The following is a 21,451-nucleotide window of genomic DNA, read 5'->3' as shown; positions in this document are numbered from 1 at the left end:
GTTTGAGTTGGGTCTCTCTCTCTCCCTCTCTGTTCCTCTCCCCTCTCTCTCTCCCTCTTCTCTTCTCTCCCCCTGGGTATCAAGTGATCTGGAGCATTGCTCGCAATAGTTTTCCACTTCGATTTTCTATTAGTTTACAATTCTAAACTTGCCAAAAATAGAATGGGAACAATATCAAATAAGGAACATTCTCTCGCCCTCGGCTCGCAGGCCTGCTCCTGCCCATGACAAACATGTAGTCTGGCAAGCAAAACAGTGCTGGGCACGGCCCAGTGAATCGTGCTTTACACCCGCTGCTGCTGAATTGAGGTGAGCATTTTCTCCATGATGGATCGCATAGCTCTCCATTTGTGCTCAGTTTTAATAGGTACAATCTTAGTTACAACACCTGTCTCCTTATCTCTCTCTCTCTTTCACACACACACACCTGTTGTTATTATGCAATACAAAGAAATGTGTTCTCTGCTCACAACAGTCTATTCCTAGGTGGCAAGTGAGTTTCAAGTTTGGGGAAGCTTACAACTTATCCTACAATTTCTACCAATCTGCATGCCAGTTATGATTTTCACATGCACATTTTTGTGGAACAGTTTTATTTCAATAATTACATTTTTGTTTCTAAAAATCATTGTCACATGGTTTATAATACAAATCGGAATTAAAATTGTAAAAATCTAAAAGTTCAAATTCCACTAATGTGAGAGCCATATGGACACATTGATTCAACGTGAGCCATTGGCAGCTATAAAGAAATGAGTGCATGGAACTAAAGCCTTGTTTTCCCTGCAGGCCTTAATGCTCAAATCCTTTTTGGAATACTGACTGTCCAAACAGCAAGTTACAGGTGACCAAATCAGACTTGTGTGTGTTCAGACAGTAGTCATTCGCTGACATGGCTATGCTAGTTGTCATAGTAATGACGGGTGTGTGTGCAGCGGTGCAGGCTGATTGGTGGTGGTGCTCGTGCTCCCTATCACTCAGAAGTTATGGCTATAGGCCAGTCCGCGTACGAGATGCCTAATCAAACGTTTGACTCATCTCCTGAACTGCCACTGTAGCCCTACACAGTGCAGCCATTGGTTAAGCAGCAAACACAAACGTTTTTGATTAGGAAGAGCAGGGCAGGCCGGGGCTCAGGGTTGGAATATCCATTGCAGTTTGTAATGCAGCCTAGTTTTATTTACACCATCCCTATCTTAGAAATATAACTTTGCTCTGTGCTTCTCCGATCATGCACTTCGTAGCCTATAGCCTATAAACTATTAGGGGTGTAACGATTCGTTTTAACAACGATTCGATTTGTATCACGATTCGTGGTTGTCGATACGATTCAAGGACGATATTGATTCATTTAGAACGATACGATCCGAAACGATTCAGTGACTTGAAATCGATTCAGTAACCTTTTAGCCAAAAATTCAACCAGTGTGACTGAAATAAATACCTAGATACTGGACAGTGCAGGTGAAGTTTCCTAGATTCCTGTTTCTTGTAAGGACCGCAATGGTGGCTTGATAATTTCTCGCTCGTCGGCTTGATAATTTCTCGCTCGTCCGCCATGCTATGTTTTGTTGTCTTTGCGCCTTTGCGCTGCTGCTGGCGCGGGGCGATGACGTCACGGATAGGCAGACTGAATCGAGTAATGTTTAAAGCCTTTATAATTAAAAGTGCTAAGAAAAAACATCCATATAAAGTCTGACGTTCTTAAATCCAATGGGTTATTTCCTAGTATCGATACAATCGATTTATTACATTTTAAAACGATGTTAGATTGATATATGTTGTCCAAAAGGCCAACTCGCCGAGCACAGATCGATGTAGTTGGATCATAGGAATATAAATCGATACATCGATGTAGTAGATGGATCGTTACACCCCTATAAACTATGGATCATTTGATTGAGACCATTCTAAAGAGTAGGGGTGTGCCGACATGGCCATACTCGTATTCGTAATCGTATCCGTAAATTGACAGTTGATACTCCTGATCGGAAAAAAGGTGTTTTAATTAATATGCCTAAATAGATGTTGGCAAAAGACCTCCCTGCACGTTTTCACTGCAAAAAAGCTTCAGATTAGGAGCAGCGCGCAGAGGGGGTGTGTGCATCTGTGTCCTTAATTTGCAGCGGGCAGCCAAGTTTGCTGTCACTCAGTCAGAATGCGCTTCATCGTTTCATATTTTTTCCTTTCGCTTGCCCCGCTTGTTAGATATTATGCACATTGATAGCTCAATAGCAAACGTCCTCGTCATGTAATTTATCATAGTAGCAGGCAGCAGCAATCTAAATGATCAGACCGAACATGCATGGAAAAGTGATCGGGTGAAATTATGAAGCCAGTGAACAGAGAAATACAGCTTCACTCTATCCAATCAAAGCAGCAGGATCAACGTACAGCCCGCCCTTCTCTTTACAGACAGGCAAACCAGCCAGTGTTGAGTGTTTTATACCATGTAGCTCCTCATACATGATCGACAGACATGAGAAAGATGAGTTCTGGCAACTCAAAATTACTTTTTTTTCTGATCACAGATAATTACAAAAAATACTTGGATCATAATCATATCCAGAAAATGTCCCATACCCTTACCATACTCGTTTTGTCCAACTACTCTCACACCGCTACTATATAGCCTATATATAGCCTATAGGCGCAGTTGATATTGCACCCAAACTGAGAATCAAAGATGAGGGGCTGCATCTGGCACACATCGATATATAGCCTGATAAGCAACTAATTCTAAAACACTGAAAAATATAGACATTTCATCAATTACAAATTACATGACCCTCCCCTCGACTAGATTAATATATATACAAATTACATGACCCTCCTTGAAAGCGGCAGCTCTACCCTATAGCTCAGTGCAGATGTTGCCTGTAATCCATGGCTTCTGGTTGGGGTATGTACGTATGGTCACTGTGGGGACGACATCATCGATGCACTTATTGATGAAGCCAGTGACTGATGTGGAGTACTCCTCAGTGCTATCGGAAGAATTCCAGTCTGTTCTAGCAAAACAGTCCTGTAGCTTAGCATCTGCGTCATACTACCAATACCTTATTAACCGAGTCCTGTATGACTCTTTGCCTGTTTGATGGTTCATCGGAGGGCATAGCGGGATTTCTTATAAGCGTCCAGGTTAGAGTCCCGCTCCTTGAAAGCGGCAGCTCTACCCTATAGCTCAGTGCAGATGTTGCCTGTAATCCATGGCTTCTGGTTGGGGTATGTACGTATGGTCACTGTGGGGACGACATCATCGATGCACTTATTTACAGAATGGTTACCTGGAGGAAAATGGGGGAGGGTCATGCTTTTTCAGTTTCAGTCAAGGAAACCGCCCCAACAGATCCACAGATTATGCAATCTCTATTGCACTCCACACTGCCCTTTCCCACCTGGACAAGAGGAACACCTATGTGAGAATACTTTTCATTGACTACAGCTCAGCGTTCAACACCATAGTGCCCTCAAAGCTCAACACTAAGCTAAGGACCCTGGGACTAAACACCTCCCTCTGCAACTGGATCCTGGACTTCCTGATGGGCCGCCCCCAGGTGGTAAGGGTAGGTAACAACACATCTGCCACGCTGATCCTCAACACGGGGGCCCCTCAGGGGTGTGTGCTCAGTCCCCTCCTGTACTCCCTGTTCACCCATGACTGCATGGCCAGGCACGACTCCAACACCATCATTAAGTTTGCTGTCGACACAACAGTGGTAGGCCTGATCACCGACAACGACGAGACAGCCTATAGGGAGGAGGTCAGAGACCTGGCCGTGTGGTGCCAGGACAACAACCTCTCCCTCAACGTGATCAAGACAAAGGAGATGATTGTGGACTACAAGAAAAAAAAAGGACTGAGCACGTCCCCATTCTCATCGACGGGGCTGTAGTGGAAAAGGTTGAGAGCTTCAAGTTCATTGGTGTCCACATCACCAACAAACTATCATGGTCCAAACACACCAAGACAGTCGTGAAGAGGGCACGACAAAACCTATTCCCCCTCAGGAGACTGAAAAGATTTGGCATGGGTCCTCAGATCCTCAAAACGTTCTACAGCTGCACCATCGAGAGCATCCTGACTGGTTGCATCACCGCCTGGTATGGCAACTGCTCGGCCTCCGACCACAAGGCACTATAGAGGGTAGTGCTTACGGCCCAGTACATCACTGGGGCCAAGCTTCCTGCCATCCAGAACCTCTATACCAGGCGGTGTCAGAGGAAGGCCCTAAAAATTATCAAAGACTCCAGCCACCCTAGTCATAGACTGTTCTCTCTGCTACCGCACGGCAAGAGGTACCGGAGCGCCAAGTCTAGGTCCAAAAGGCTTCTTAACAGCTTCTACCCCCAAGCCATAAGACTCCTGAACAGCTAATCATGGCTACCCAAACTATTTGCATTGCCCCCCCACCCCACCCCATACCCCTCTTTTACGCTGCTGCTACTCTGTTTATTATTTATGCATAATCACTTTAACTCTACCCACATGTACATATTACCTCAATTACCTTGACTAACCGGTGCACCCGCACATTGACTCTGTACCGGTACCCCCTGTATATAGCCTCCCTACTGTTATTTTATTTTACTGCTGCTCTTTGGTTATTTGCTTTTTTTTTTTTTTTTTTACTTATCTATTTTTTACTTAACACTTGCATTGTTGGTTAACACTGCATTGTTGGTTAAGGGCTTGTAAGTAAGCATTTCACTGTAATGTCTACACCTGTTGTATTCGGAGCATGTGGCAAATAACATTTGATTTGATTTGATTTGACGTGCCATAGGCCTACTTGAAGTCCCCATCTTGTGACTGTTGAATGTGTATAGCGCCTCACAATCATCACACATAACATAGCTAGCACTGCTCTCATCCTCTTTTACCACTTTACCAAATATTTACGAAACATTACTTTTATGGCTATTTATTTTCAACTCTCCATTTCGCAGCTTTTCTCTTATTGATCTAAACTCAGACATTGTCCTCTTTGCCTCTGTGGATCAATATTAACTTTTTCTGCCTGTTCCCAAAAGCATTTCCCAAAAGCATTTGGCAATTGGCATGTAGGCTGCTTGGCACGTGTACTGTTTCCTACCGACCTGCCGGTACATTTCGAGTGTCAGCAGTGATGGAGATATACCGGATAAATTCAATGTGGATTTACCTCACTATATCGCTATTGGAATAGCTGACTCTCCCTCTGCCAGTGAAATGGCCTTTCCCTCAGATGGTCTCTCCTTGGCTCTTTGGTAGCTACAGTATCTCAGCCGTCAATTAGTAAGTCTCCGCTCTCTCTACATCTGCTGGCTTTTTTTGTGTTCTGTGGGTTCCTGTCTGTGCTAGACTAGTTGTTCTCTGCCTTACTACTTAGCTATATCGACCATGGTGGTTGGCTAGCTAGCAGGCTAAAATAACAAACTTTAGCTGGCTGGCTAAGATAACTGCATATACCAGTAACATTATCTGATAACTAGTTTGGCATTATGTATTTCCAAAACATTGGTTTACTTTAATGTATCTGTAAGCTAGGTGTTGATAGCAACTGGCTGACTCATGCAGTCCTAACATAATGTTAGCAGGCTGGTAGGGCTAACGTTAGCAGGCTAGTAGGGCTAACGTTAGCAGGCTAGTTGGCTAGTGATCTTGCAAGCTGATTTGTAACAATACATTCATTAAGTATTTCCTGGTAAGTTGGCTGAAAATGTAATTGAAACCAGTAGTCATGAGTGCAAATTATTTGGTTTAATTTGAAGTTATACACTACCGTTCAAAAGTTTGGGGTCACTTAGAAACATCCTTGTTTTCGAAAGAAAAGCATTTTTTTTGTCCATTAAAATAACATCAAATTGATCAGAAATACGGTGTAGACATTGTTAATTTTGTAAATGGCTATTGTAGCTGGAAACAGCTAATATTTGTTATGGAATATCTACATAGGCGTACAGAGGCCCATTATCAGCAACCATCAGTCCTGTGTTCCAATGGCACGTTGTGTTTGCTAATTCAAGTTTGTCATTTTAAAAGGCTAATTGATCATTAGAAAACCCTTTTGCAATTATGTTAGCACAGCTGAAAACTGTTGTGCAGATTAAAGAAGCAATAAAACTGGCCTTCTTTAGACTAGTTGAGTATCTGGAGCATCAGCAATTGTGGGTTCGATTACAGGCTCAAAATGGCCAGAAACAAATAACTTTCTTCTGAAACTCGTCAGTCTATTCTTGTTCTGAGAAATGAAGGCTATTCCAAGCGAGAAATTGCCAAGAAATGTCTTTGGTATTCTTCGAAATTCTGATCGGTTTTATGTAATAAAAGTGAGGTGTAACTTTGCATTGGGACTTTTGATGCATATACTAATGCAAATCCATATGTTACATGCAGTTATGTTTATGCTACATGCCCTTTACATTTAAAAAAAAGAAAGATAAATAGCTTCTCAGCAAATAGCAATTTCTCAAGCAACAATTTTGCTAGGACTGTCTGGGAGTAGTCTGAGTGGGGACTGAACATTTGCTATTATTGGCAGAGAGATTTGTTTCTTACTGGACTACTAACTAATTTACTGCTTGGTGATGACACCTGGCATGCCAAAACTCCATCCCACCAAAACAGGCTGAACTTTCAGGCAGTATTTTCAAACAACTCTTACTCTAAAATGGAATTATCATAATTTTCACAATTTCAGAGTATTATTCCAACCTCATAGTGTGGAAATATACATAAAACACAGGAAAATAACGATTTTGACTGCACTGGGCCTTTAAAGTAATGGCGAAGATTGTCAAAGGCTCTGTGAGGCTTAATTATGGACATGTCTATAAGAGCAGAGCTGAACATTACAGTAACATTTAATTGCATGCACTCAGAATTATAAGTGCTGTATTACAGTGAGTCAATGCCATGATTTACAGAATGGTACAGTTACCTTATGGTGATGAGGAATTGGATAGAAGACTGGAATGTAAATTGTTACATTAGGGAATTATACTGTAGATAAAACAATTATCAGAAGCACAATGTTAAGTAACAGATCATATCAACATAATCAGAACCATAGATGCACAGTCATACGGTAAATTACTGACTCCAACAAGCAGAGCATACCATCAGAAATCTATATATCCTAGGGATATATGTAGCTACGTGAGACACACACCACTAAGAACTCAATTCAATCCGTAGCGCTAAGATCTGCACTACCTAGTGATCGAAATTTAAAGGCAATGTTCCCGTGTTAGTGGAGATGGCATTCACGGTAAACGCTGCATATGTCGGCTCAATCAGAAACGACCTTAAACATTTTAAATCGCGCTATATAACGCTGAACTTCAGCAATACGGATTGAATCGAGCCCTGTTGCTGGGATTAAATCAAAGGTGCATTGTTGACAAGCGCATTGCATTGGCAATTTAGCTGACCTTCGTGAAGCATGCTGTAAATGTCGTCTCAAGAGCTTATTACCTTTAAAAGTGTCACGACTTTCGCCGAGGCTGCCTCCCCTCCTTGTTCGGGCAGGCTTCGGCGTTCGTCGTCACCGGCTTACTAGCCACTGCCGCTCCATATCTCATCATTCCATTTGTCTTGTCTTGTTAATTATACACACCTGGTTCTTATCCCCTCATTAGTCCATGTATAAGTGTTCCCTCTGCCCCCCTTGTCCTTGTGGGTGATTGTTTGTTCGTGAGAGTAGTGTAGCTCGGTGGAGCTACTCGTACATTGTTATTGCCGGGGTAGATTTTCCCCTGTGCCTGTTTCGTTTGTTGCTATCCAGCGCTATTTGTGTAAGACGGAATAAACTCTGCATTCAGTGATTACCCTCCAGCGCCAGACTCCTTCTATCACACTCATCACAAAAAGTGAAGTGCAGTGTATTTGTCGACAATGCGCCTTCGTGTGAATCGCAACCCAATAATCATGGTTGAGCTTGAGTTCCCATGAGGATGTTCTGAGTGGATTTGTCATTGTTTGTTTGTACGGTAGGGATGTTACATGGATACCATGACAATAAAGACTGAAGATATAAAACACATTTCTCCACTTCAGATCTCGAAAGGAAATACACAAGTGTGTTGTTTCAGTTCCAGAAGGGCAACGAAATGGCTTCTCCTTTGTTATGCGAGTCTCCATCACTGGGTAGAATATTTTCATTTTAGGAGCATACGCAAACGTAATACAAAGTCTATATACCAGAGGATGGTGGCGGCCATTGTTGATTGTGGGACAAAGTAGGCGATAGACAGAAAACGTGTGGTGCTCTGCTGTAGCTCACAAAACAGTCAATTTTAGGGAATGACTAATGTGGAGAATGACAAAAACAGATGCCTGAGAGGAAGAAGTGTTTAAATTGGATTTAGGAGAAGAGGTTGGCTCGTGAATAGGGCCCCCATGGTTGGAGGAAAAAAAGACAGGAGATACAAAGGAGTAGAATATAGACAAAGAGACACTGCAAAGAGATAGACAGGGGGAGGAAACAAGATTCAAAGGAGCGATAGAGAGGTTGAGTAGTGTATGTGTGTTTGTGCGTGCGTGCGTATCTGCATGAGTGTGCGCACATTTGGTGTGTTTGTGTGTGTATGTGTGTTTGTGCGTTTGTATCTGCATGAGTGTGCACACATTTGGTGTGTTTGTGTGTGTGTGTGTGTGCGTGCGTGCTTGCGTGCGTGCACATTCAAGTGCTTGTGTGTGAAAAACAGATGGCAGCTGGTAAAGGAGATCTCTAAAGTAACTGTCTCTTCAAACTGCAAACTGCTCAGATGCTAAAAAATACCCCCCTCACCCCACTTCTTTCCCCAAGTCCTATCCCACCCCTACTTACCCCCCAACCAACCCTAAAACTCATCACAGAGTCCATTTCCTCTGCTTTCCCCCTCTCCTTCCCTCTGTGAGCTGACAACAACAGAGGTCCACTTGGAAAGTGAGCACAAGGACAACCCTTAGCCCCGTTTATACCTGGTTTTAACATGAGTCCTTTGTCCTGATCTTGCCACATTTTTAGACAGGTGTAGATGATTAAAATACGCATTGTGATCTGATTGTGATCAGATCTTCCTGACCACCTCTGGAGGTAGTCAGTTACACATTGTGGATGGATATGTTACAAGTGTAGACAAGTGTAGTCCTTATCCCAATCATTGACAGGTGACACCATTGACTTATGGCATCAATATATGTCTTGTAGATAATAGGCAGAATCTACCGCACACCCAAAGTTGATTTGTGAAGGTGCTGGAGGCAAAAGGCAGTGTGCTGAGACTTTTTCCTGTTTCATCAACATACACTATATATATAAAAGTATGGGAACACCCCTTCAAATATGTGGATTCAGCTATTTCAGCCACATCCTTTGCTGAGAGGTGTATAAAATCGAGCACACCGCCATGCAATCTCCATAGACAAACATTGGCTGTAGAATGGCCTTACTGAAGAGCTCAGTGACTTTCAACGTGGCACCGTCATAGGATGCCACCTTTCCAACAAGTCAGTTCGTCACATTTCTGCCATGCTAGAGCTGCCCCGCTCAACTATAAGTGCTGTTATTGTGAAGTGGAAACGTCTAGGAGCAACAATGGCTCAGCCGCGAAGTGGTAGGCCACACAAGCTCACAGAACGGGACCGCAGAGTGCTGAAGTGTGTAGTTCGTAAAAATCGTCTGTCCTCGGTTGCAACACTCACTACCGAGTTCCAAACTGTCTCTGGAAGCAACGTCAGCACAAGAACTGTTCGCCGGGAGTTTCATGACATGGGTTTCCATGGCCGAGCAGCCGCTCACAAGCCTAAGATCACCATGCGCAATGCTAAGAGTCGGCTGGAGTGGTGTAAAGCTCGCCACTATTGGACTCTGGAGCAGTGGAAATACGTTCTCTGGAGTGATTAATCATGCTTCATCATCTGGCAGTCTGACTGACGAATCTGGGTTTGGCAGATGCCAGGAGAACGCTACCTACCCCAATGCATAGTGCCAACTGTAAAGTTTGGTGGAGGAGGAATAATGGTCTGGGGCTGTTTTTCATGGTTCGGGCTAGGCCCTTTAGTTCCAGTGAAGGGAAATCTTAACGATACAGCATACAATGACATTATTACAATGACAATTTTGTGCTTCCAAATTTGTGGCAACAGTTTGGAGAAGGCCCTTTCCTGTTTCAGCATGACAATGCCCCTGTGCACAAAGCAACGTCCATACAGAAATGGTTTGTCGAGATCGGTATGGAAGAACTTGACTGGCCTGCACAGAGCCCTGACCTCAACTACATCGAACACCTTTGGGATGAATTGGAACACTGACTGCGAGCCAGGCCTAATCACCCAACATCAGTGCCTGACCTCACTAATGCTCTTGTGGATAAATGGAAGCAAATCCCCACAGCAATGTTCCAACATCTAGTGGAAAGCCTTCCCAGAAGAGTGGAGGCTGTTATAGCAGCAAAGGGGGAACCAACTCCATATTAATGCCCATGCTTTTGGAATTAGATCTTCGACGAGCAGGTGTCCACCTACTTTTAGTGATGTAGTGCATGTCTTAAAATGAATAAAACATTTTTTTAAATAATATCTGTCCAAAACATTGCATAAAGGGTGTGACTAGGATATCTGGTCACAACACGGACACAGTGGATGGATAAGAGACACATTTTACTACCATGTGTAGATGCAATGGCTACAATGTGGGCATCATAAGAATGTGGATAAGATCAGGATGAAGGACACATGTTAGCCCCAGGTATAAATGAGGCTCTTGATTGTTTCAGCGCATATCTTGCAGGTTGACGTTTAATGGGATGAGTCTTGTCCTTGAGGCAGACCTGAGTGTTTGGGCATTGCGTATCTGCACGAGTGTGCACATATTTGTGTGTGTTTGTGTGTGCGCATGTTCAAGTGCTTGTGTGTGAAAAACAGATGGCAGCTGTTTTTCACACACAAGCAACAACACCTCCGCCAATCTGACCTTCAACACAGGGGCCCCTCAAGGGTGTGTGCTTAGTCCCCTTCTGTACTCCCTGTTCACCCATGACTGCGTGGCCACACACGACTCCAACACCATCATCAAGTTTGCTGACGACACGACGGTAGGAGGCCTGATCACCGACGGCGATGAGAAAGCCTACAGGGAGGTCAGACTTGGCAGTGGGTTGCCATGACAACAACCTCTCCCTCAACTTCAGTAAGACCAAGAAGCTGATCGTGGACTACAGGAGAAAGAGGGGAGAGCACGCCACTATCCAAATCGACAGGCTGTAGTGGAGCGTCCACATCACTAATGACTTAACATGGTCCACACCAGTGGTGGAGAAATACCCAATTGTCATACTTGAGTAAAAGTAAAGATACCCTAATAGAAAAGGACTCAAGTAAAAGTGAATGTCACCCAGTAAAATACTACTTGTGTAAAAGTCTAAAAGTATTTCGTTTTAAATATACTTAAGTATCAAAAGTAAATGTAATTGCTAAAATATACGTAGGCCTTTCCAAATCGCCCTCTAGTGGCCTCATGGGTGGAATGTTATTAATATATTTTCATAATTTCATAATTAATAAACATTATTTCCTCAAAAAATCTGAAAATCTGAAAATGTTTTTATGTCAAACGGTTTTGTTATATTTCAGTCGTCTGTGATGTATATAAAGTGTAATATTGGAATGAAAACTCAAAATACTATATCTGACATGGTGTCTTCTTTCTTTAAGCCCATAACCATGTGCTTGAGGTGTATACTTTTGTTTCAAAGTAGATTTGTTTAAGACTACCAAGAAACACTGTGTGACCCTGATTTAGTAAAAAGTTTTAAGTATCAAAAGTTAAAGTATAAATCATTTCAAATTCCTTATGCTAGATGGCTGTGGTAGCCATGCTGGTTAAGTGTGACTTGAATTCTAAATAAATCACAGACAGTGTCACCAGCAAAGCACCCCCTCACCATAACACATGCAGAGATCATCCGTTCACCCACACCGCGTCTCACAAAGACGCGGCGGTCGGAACCAAAAATCTCCAATTTGGACTCCAGACCAAAGGACACATTTCCAACGGTCTAATGTCCATTGCTCGTGTTTCTTGGCCCAAGCGGGTCTCTTCTTATTATTGGTGTCCATTAGTAGTGGTTTCTTTGCAGCAATTCGACAATGAAGGCCTGAATCACACAGTTTATGTTGAGTTGTGTCTGTGACTTGAACTCTGTGAAGCATTTATTTGGGCTGCAATTTCTGAGGCTGGTAACTCTAATGAACTTATCCTCTGCAGCAGAGGTAACTCTGGGTCTTCCATTACTGTGGCGATCCTCATGATAGCCAGTTTCATCATAGCGCTTGTGGTTTTTGTGAATGCACTTGAAGAAACTTTCAAAGTTCTTGACATTTTCTGTATTGACAGAACTTCATGTCTTAAAGTAATGATTGACTGTCATTTCGCTTTGCTTATTTGAGCAGTTCTTGACATAATATGGACTCTGTCTTTTACCAAATAGGGCTATCTTCTGTATACCCCCCCTACCTTGTCACAACACAACTGATTGGCTCAAACGCATTAAGAAGGAAAGAAATTCCACAAATTAACTTTTAACAAGGCACACCTGTTAATTGAAATGCATTCCAGGTGACGACCTCATGAAGCTGGTTGAGAGAATGCCAAGCGTGTGCAAAGCTGTCATCAAGGCAAAGGGTGGCTACTTTGAAGAATCTCAAATATAAAATATATTCTGATTTGTTTAACACTTTTTTGGTTACTACATGATTCCATATATGTTATTTCATAGTTTTGATGTCTTCACTATTATTCTACAATGTAAAAAATATCAAAAATAAAGAAAAACCCTTTGATGAGTATGTGTGTCCAAACTTTTGACTGGTAGTGTATGTGTTCTTGTAATCTCTCCATGTGTAGAAAAGCAAGGTAGAGTTGATACACACAGCACTGATTACATTAGCAATGGTTGTTAGGTGAATTCCAGGAAAGACAACTGATAGTATTTGGACCAATGAGCAGATCAAAATTGATTAAATATGTTTATTTTCTCACCCCTCTACACACAATAACACATAATGACAGTTAAAACATGTTTTCTTCCTGAAATTTTAGCAAATCTATTGAAAATACAGAAATATCTAATTTACATAAGTATTCACACCCCTGAGTCAATACATGTTAGAATTACCTTTGGCAGCGATTACAGTTACGAGTCTTACTGGGTAAGTCTCTTAGAGCTTTGCACACCTGGATTGTACAATATTTGCACATTATTCTTTAAACAATTCTTCAAGCTCTGTCAAGTTGGTTGTTGATCATTGCTAGACAGCCATTTTCAAGTCTTGCCATAGATTTTCTAGCCAATTTAAATCAAAACGGTAACTAGGCCACTCAGTAACATTCAATGTTGTCTTGGTAAGCAACTCCAGTGTATATTTGGCCTTGTGTTTTAGGTTATCATCCTACTGAAAGGTGAATTTGTCTCCCAGTGTCTGTTGGAAAGCAGATTGAAACAGGTTTTCTTCTAGGATTTTACCTGTGCTTAGCTCTATTCCGTTTCTTTTTATCCTAAAATACTCCCTAGTCCATGCCGATGACAAGCAGACCCATAACATGATGCAGCCACCACCATGCTTGAAAATATGAAGAGTGGTACTCAGTGATGTGTTGTGTTGGATGTGCTCCAAATTTAGCACTTTGTATTCAGGACATAAAATCAAAGTTAAGTCTACACCCGCTGTATTCAGTGTATGTGACAAATACAATTTGATTTGACTTGAGTGATTTCGGCTAGACGGGCCAGCTGCAAAGTCAAAATTTGCTATATTGTAAAAATTCATGAAAACAAAAATGTGCTTTTGGGTCTTAATTTAAGGTTAAAGTTAGACATTAGGGTTAGTAGTGTGGTTAAGGTTAGGATTCCGGTTAGGGTTAGGTTTCAAATGTGATTTTATGACTTTGTGGCTGTGGCAGCTAGTGACAACACTGCAGAGCTGCCTCCATAACAAGATTCATTCTGTCGTAGCTGGCCACGACCGGGAGACCCATGGGGGCGGTGCTCAATTGGCCCAGCGTCGTCCAGGGTAGGGGAGGGAATGGCCGGCAGGGATGTAGCTCAGTTGGTAGAGCAAGGCGTTTGCAACGCCAGGGTTGTGGGTTCGTTTCTCACGGGGGGCCAGTATGACAAAAAAATATATAAAAAAAAAATATATATATATATATAATAAATGAAAATGTATGCACTCACTAACTGTAAGTCGCTCTGGATAAGAGCGTCTGCTAAATGACTAAAAATTTAAAAAGGGCTTTTGTCTTCAATAACACAAAAGCCCTGTATATCACTGGTTCTAACATGCGTCCTTTGTCCCGATCAAATCAAAGTTTATTGGTCGAGTACACAGCTTTGTAGGTGCAGCTAAATGCTTGTGATGACAAAGGACCCATGTTAGCCCCAGGTATTAATAAGGCTAAAGAGCTCTTCTTTGGCTATGTCAGAGGCTGTGGATACAAATGTATCTTAATTTGCCTCATAGTACATAGTCATGAAGTCAATTTTGTTTGTTGTTGTTCTCTGCACAACTAAGATAAGATTAGATAATATATACTTTATTGTGCATGTTCTTTGCAGATCATGGACATACTATACGTAACTAAGGACTAGAAGGGAATGCCCCCTCTTCCATTTATGTTTATTTTTGGGGTCTATTCGTACACACTGTACTGTATGCACACAATACAGAGTCCAGGGACACGGGCTATCTTGTCACACTGTTGTGTAGTATGGGAGCTCAGATTCTAATAGGTGCTTGGATATGCATGTGTTTCTGCTCCAGTTAATGTTTTGGATTAGCAACAATTACCAAAGGTGGATAATGGAGACATACAGATAGGAAGTACAATTCACAGCGAATGAAATTTCAGAGACATGATTTATTATTTCACCAGTTGGTTGTTTTATTTATTTTCAGGAATGACACCAAATGTATTTCTATTGTATTTTTTGCTTGCTATCTTAGGAGTTGGGTTTGAATTGTAAACAGTGAAAATGATCAAATACATTTCATAAACTTCATAAACTCCTGACAAACATTGTATGACCAGGAAAGGGTGGACCTTCCTCATTTTTATTACAATACATGTAATCTTATAGCTTTGAGTCTCTCATATTTACATAGATACAGCCAGGTTCCAGCTCGACGCAAGTGAAACCTCTTGTTTTCTTGTTTTTTCTTTGTTTTCTTAAAGAATTATATGTACATCCTTAAACCCTAGCTGCCTGCTGCCAGGGTACACAGTTAGAATTACTTGCTTAATTCATGTATCTATTCTTGTTTATTTACTTAAACTGTAAATCAACCTTATAGCTGAATTTTGCAACACGACTCTTACAAATAAAGTTAATAATACAGAGCTCAAGCCATTGTCTTTCCAATCAAAATTGAAACTTATCCCCCAAAAAAGGAAAATAAACAAAAACATATTGCACTTAAAGTTAGGACAGCGGTAGACCTGGTTCGTGGTTAGGGGGAGGGAGCGCTTTCAGCTGAGTGCAGTTGGTGAAGCATCCAGCAAGGTATCTAAATAAATAGGCAAACCTTTGTACAGGTGAAGCAGTTTTTTTTTTCATTTTTATGTCTATGAAAAGAGCAACCTCCCAACAGTATTGCTCAGTATACCTATGGAGTGCATGTTTGAACCTAAAACGATAAAAAAACAAAAACATTTTATGTGTAAAAACGAAAATAAAAAAACTAAATCAAGCTTGGAAGCTTCATAGTCAAGTGCCTTAATGTCCTGAGAATGCTGCCTTGTTCAGTCCAGGTGGAGCTACAATGAATTGCTGATCAGAACAGAGTCAAGTGTTACTTCTCTTTTTTTCGACAGTCTTTGGAGACAGGCAGCAAGTCTTTTTTTTATTTCCAAGATGTTTTAGAGTGAGAGTGGCACGTTTCTGCTTTTGCAGTTTTGGTCCGTTCTATTGTTGGTATTTTTCTTTTCTCCATCTTTCTCTCTCTCTCTCTCTCTCTGTCTCTGTGTCTTTTGCCGTATTCTTTGGATGAATGCGACGAGGTGAGACCCTGTGAGAAGGTGCTGAACAGAACAGATGCCGACTGTGCTTCAAAGAAGTGTGTACGCCGTGAATTGGAGAACATGACAACAGAAAAAAGCTAAAGAAACTGCTTTTTGTCCAGTCATCCAGACATTGATCCAGCAACCACGTTTCTCCTTTTTCTCGCAAGCCCATTTGGAAATGGTCATGAAAGCTTTGTGAGACATGGAAAAACTAGGACAAAACAAACCTCTGTGTCGTACCAACAGCATTTGAACTGGCTCCAAAGGAGGAAAGGGGGTGTAAAAAAAAATACAAAAATAAACGTCAACACAGTACTGGACTGTCTTCTTGTCTGCGGAGGTTTCAACCCTTTTTCCAGTACATCTGGAAGAGAACTTAAATACGGACAAACGAACATATGTCGTTATGAACGACAGACAGTAATCAATGAGAGTGATCAGAGAAATCCCTGGACATGCCCTCACATGACGGTGACCAGCTGTCCTGAATGGGCTCTCCATCCCCCCTCCATCAGCCTGTTGTCATGGTCGTTGTGTAAACAACACCCCCCTCAGTGCCACGGCCTAGCTCGCCGTCTCTCTCACACCCAACTCATAGTGGGACAGGATGATGGCAGAAACAAAACAAAATGGCAAACATGGAAAAAAACTACCTCCCCCTGCTTTCAAGTCTCTGCCTTCTCTCTTTCATCGTCGTCTCTCACGTTCTATCCTGATCTCTTCGTGTTTATGACGATGAGGAGGTGGACGTGGTGCTGGCCTTCTTCTGGTTGACTAAGTCCATGTAGAGTTCTGAGCGGAGGAAGCGAGGGTACGAGTCCTTCTCAATCAGGCCGTATATCCTGCGCTGGGCCAGGTCGAAGCAGGAGCGCGTCACATTCTGAAGGTTGTCCTTGGTGTGCTCTCGGGTGTACGAGTCCAAGTTCACCTGAGAGAGGGAACGAGGGAGGGGAAGAAAGGAAGAGACAGAGCAGCAGGTTAGTTTCAGTGCTACCGACAACTGGTTCAAGCTGTTGGGGCTGATTTGTGACTTGAAGTTTCCACTCGGCTCTCCAGGTTTAAAAAAAAGGGGGAAAGTGAGGGAGTCTATTTGGTGCATGTCAGGCGACCAAAGAAAGCCTGTTTGTCAGGCATGATCTCACATCCTCTCCAGCTCACTCATTCCCTTGTGGGAGTGCCTTCTGACAGGCATTACACATTCATCACCTAACATCTTTAGTTGAGGGAACAATGGTGAGGGGCCCGGCCAAAATCACTGCTTTTGAATTTACAACGGGAACAAGTTTATTTCTAGTTTCTGTCAGGGAGGTGTTAGGAGCGGATTATAAAGGCTCAGTCATGAGGAGTGAGGTTGGGGTTAGCAAACACTATCTTAATTGATGGGCCGCTGATTAAGGGCTCTATTCAATTCGCACCGCGGAAGTTCAACGTTACAGCGTGATTGAAATTTAAAGGCAAATTTAAAGGCAACTGCAATCACGGTAAACGCGGCATATGTCGGCTCAATTACCTTTACATTTATATCTCGCAATCTGTAACGCTTTAGCAATACAGATTGAATATAGCCCTAAGTCTTCTAGTGAGTCAAAGTAAACAATTTGTGAAATGGAAGTGGAGAGCTCTTTTAGGTATAAACAGGAGACATTACAGTTGAAGGGTATTTTCCACCATCCCTTGTGGGTAGAAGTCTGTATGTGTATGGGGATTGCTGCTCACCTCTTTACAAGACTGGATGGCAATGTATTCAGCAAAGACTTTCTTGGCTTTGGACGCCATCTTGGATTGCGACTTAATCTTCTTGTAATCCTCGCACGCCAACCAGAATTCCAGATTCTCCTCACTGAACTCTGTGCGCAGGAAAGCTCTGAACGCCGCCAGGCCATCTGAAGGGAAGAAGGCAAGAGGGGAAAAAACAGAGAGGTGTGGGTTAGTGGACGTGACTGGAGAGCTATGGCAACACAGCGTCATCTCTCTCAGTGAGGGAGACTACCTAAATAGCACAGTAGCCCAGTCCATTGAGTCACACTGTTAAAAAGGGGACTAAAGCCAATCGCCTCCAAGACACCTATCCAGTCACCTCCCATTCACAAAAACTATGCAGCATCACCCCACTGACCCTACATTACACTCTGTTACTTTTTCCTTTCGTCGACACAGCTCATTGGCATGTATTTTCTCATCTCGTCTCTGTACAAAGAGATGCCTTTCTTGTTCTGGGGAGGGGGGGCAGTTTGCTTGTCGACCTGTTCTTGTTGCTTTGGCTATTAGGATGGTGTCGTTAATGACTTGAGGAAAAGACATCGGCAGGATAAGAATAGCAGGAAGCCGAGTCCCACCCTGCCTGGTCGCCCGCACCTTTCCATTCACATGACCCCCCCATGCTAAATACGCTACAGGAGCAGAGAGAGAATTCGCTACAGGTCAGCCAGAAGAAAGATATAAAGAAAGTAAGAAAAAACATGAAAAGGCAGAAAAAGAGAGGAGGGAAAGTGTTGGGATCAAAGGGTTGTGCCGCTAAGCTTTTCTCTGTTAGGGATAAATGGTGTTGGCTTGTCTGAGTCATCACAGAGAAAGACAATTGAATGGGGATTTGGAATCCCAGCCCGACAGCGCTCAGACCATGGCTATGAATTATGGAAGCATACAAATATAGCAACACTACTCTGACGTCCTCTTTCTCTCTCTCAGCCATCCAGCCCATCCATAATCTGTCCCCTCTCCCCCTACACTATTGCATGGTTCTATTCATCCACTGGGATTAGTGGGAGAGCTGCAGCAGAGTGCCTCAACAGACTGCCCATTCACTGCAGGGGCGCAACAACACGCACACACACACACACACACACTGAATTCACATTGCACAAGCAACAAGTATGAACATATTTCCTGCCCATACCACCCCCTAAAACACATGCACATTGTTCCTTATTCATAATCAATGCAATTCTTCCCCATGCTTCAGTTAAACTTAAACCAGATCCACATGGGACCATATGGCAATCAAACCCAGATCGGTATTAGTCATTTCCTTTATCCCGTTGGGTTTGATTGATTAAACGGATGGAGAAAATAAAGAAGGAGAATAATAATAAGGAAAGGCAGACTTACATTTGTGGGCCAGCAGCTTGTCCAGAGATTCCCCCCATTTGAGTGCCTCCTCCGGGGTGGGCCTGCAAATGAAAACGGAGCGGTTCTTTAGCAAGCCCATCTCTGCCAGGTTTCTCATAGTGTGACCCATCCGAAGCCCTGTGCTCCACTGTACTGCACTGGACTGGTAAGGAGTGTCAGTGTAGTCCTTTGGCTAGTACTCTGTGGAATTGCAATTCCTTTCTTCTTTTTCTCTCTTTCACACTCGCTGGTGCTCTGGGGCTGTGTGTGATCGAGCATGTGAGTGTGTATAAGTCTGTGTGCGTAAGTATGTCTAACTGGTTCCACTAGATGTCTCACCTTATACTCCCTCTCACTGCAGCTCAGGAGGCAGAGGAGGGGCGGGGACTAAACCAGCCAATGGGGATGGGTTTTGAGCCTGAGGGTCCACCCCCCAGCTTTTCTGCCCTCCCCTGCCTCCCTCATTCTCTCTGCTCTCAGATAGAGGATATGCTTCCTCTCCTTCAACCCATCTGAGGGCCTTATTGACATGGCAACAGAGGAATAGGACCCAACCATGTGAAACCATTATAATAACACTACCTGCACAGACACTACTGTTTCTTTATTTCCATTTTCTACCTTATTTACATTTCTATCAGTTAACGTTGCAACTGACTGTGTGAATAAATTAAATAGCCTACTAAATAAATGTCTGCCTAACATACAAGTGCTATGTTCTATTGAATATAACAATTAAATATGAAACAATGAAATTCCCAGTTCTTATGCATTGTTATCGAACATTCTCTTTCTCTCTCTCTCTCTCTCTCTCTCTCTCTCTCTCTCTCTCTCTCTCTCTCTCTCTCCCCCCTCTGTGGACAAAACATGCTTGCTACATCATTGCATAATATAATGCATGACAACCTGTCACATACGCTGACAAATGGATCTCCTGCTCGTTCTGTTACTGTTGCTGGGAGATATTTAATGCATTATGCAACACAATGCATATATGCATGCTTGAGTTTATTTGAAATAATATAGCAGTTGAGTAGATGCAGCTTGTGTTCAAGCGGGTGTACTCTAAAGGCGCAATGACCGCATGCAGACTATACATTAGACTTATACATTAACCATTGTTATCTAGGACCAACCAGTTTTGTCAATCAAAACAGCCATATAGCTACAGTATAAATACAGTACAGACATATGTGTAACCATGGATATTGAAGTAGTCTGACTGGACCTATCTCTCTGTTAGCAGAGCTGACCCGTCACTGACCCATCAACATTTTACAATGTTGCAACTCAAAATCAACCGCCAAAACACATGCATTAAAGCTAATACAGATACACTCTCTAAAACATTCTCTTATTAAACAGGTAGAAAAAGGAGCATGAATAAACTATAGGATAATGCGTGGCTGCCTTAACCAAAGCTATAACACCCGCCTAACCTATAACAGCTATAACACCCGCCTAACCTATAACAGCTATAACACCCGCCTAACCTATAACAGCTATAACACCGCCTAACCTATAACAGCTATAACATCAGCCTAACCAATAACAGCTATAACATCCGCCTAACCTATAACAGCTATAACATCCGCCTTAGCATACGGATCAACCAGGAATTGTTAAACACATCAAGACGTAATTCATTCCTTCCTTCCTCCCTTCCTTCCTCCATTTCTGTCTTTCTCTAATTTCTGTCTTTCTCTCTGTGGCTTTACAAGCGCTTCTTCACGCTGCCCACTCGTCTGTCTGTCTGTCTGTCTGAGCCAAGGCATCACCAGCTGGGGTGAGATCCAGGAAGCGGCCATGTGGACATACACACACACTGACAAACACACAAGCACACAGTCACACACAAAACACTCACTTTACTGACGACTTCAAGGACTTGTCGAATTTGCCGGCTGGGTTGCTTCCGGGAGACTCATTCCTCCTCCTCAGGAAAGCAAGCCGGTTCTTCATGTCTTTGGCCCTGAGAAAGAGAGATAACAAAAGAAAGAAAGAAAGAAAGAAAGAAAGAAAGAAAGAAAGAAAGAAAGAAAGAAAGAAAGAAAGAAAGAAAGAAAGAAAGAAAGAAAGAAAGAAAGAAAGAAAGAAAGATAGAAAGAAATGGATGGATATAGAAAAGGAGAGAAAGATGGGGAGAGACCAAGGGGAGAAAAGAGAGAGACAGAAAAGGGGGTTGAGTCTTCCTAGTCATGGGAAACAGTTCAACTTTAAAAACAAACTCCAGCGGTTCAAATCAGTTCCATATGCTCAAAACAAGAAAAGGGAAAAAGTGCCAGGGCTGTATACATTTCAGACTTCAGCAGGAT

At 42.6% G+C, this 21,451-nt stretch overlaps 1 protein-coding gene across 6 annotated transcripts in view; it reads right to left on the bottom strand.

Annotated features, from left to right (window-relative positions):
* Nucleotides 1-14,884: 14,884 nt before the first annotated feature.
* LOC121541681 (regulator of G-protein signaling 3-like) overlaps nt 14,885-21,451 on the bottom strand; it is a 221,258-nt gene continuing 214,691 nt past the window's right edge. For all 6 annotated transcript variants that reach the window (XM_045208104.1, XM_041850910.2, XM_041850911.2 and 3 more), the window contains 4 exons: nt 21,004-21,108; nt 19,137-19,198; nt 17,745-17,911; nt 14,885-16,956 (listed from right to left, as the gene is read on the bottom strand). In XM_045208104.1, coding sequence (XP_045064039.1) covers nt 16,756-16,956; nt 17,745-17,911; nt 19,137-19,198; nt 21,004-21,108 — 535 coding nt within the window. In that variant the 3' untranslated portion in view covers nt 14,885-16,755. The remainder of the gene's footprint in view (nt 16,957-17,744; nt 17,912-19,136; nt 19,199-21,003; nt 21,109-21,451) is intronic.

Source organism: Coregonus clupeaformis, chromosome 27 (genome assembly GCF_020615455.1).
Source record: "Coregonus clupeaformis isolate EN_2021a chromosome 27, ASM2061545v1, whole genome shotgun sequence".
NCBI classification, from domain to species: Eukaryota; Metazoa; Chordata; class Actinopteri; order Salmoniformes; family Salmonidae; genus Coregonus; species Coregonus clupeaformis.
Note: the sequence above shows the minus strand (reverse complement) of the source record. Positions and strands in the feature narration are given on the sequence as shown.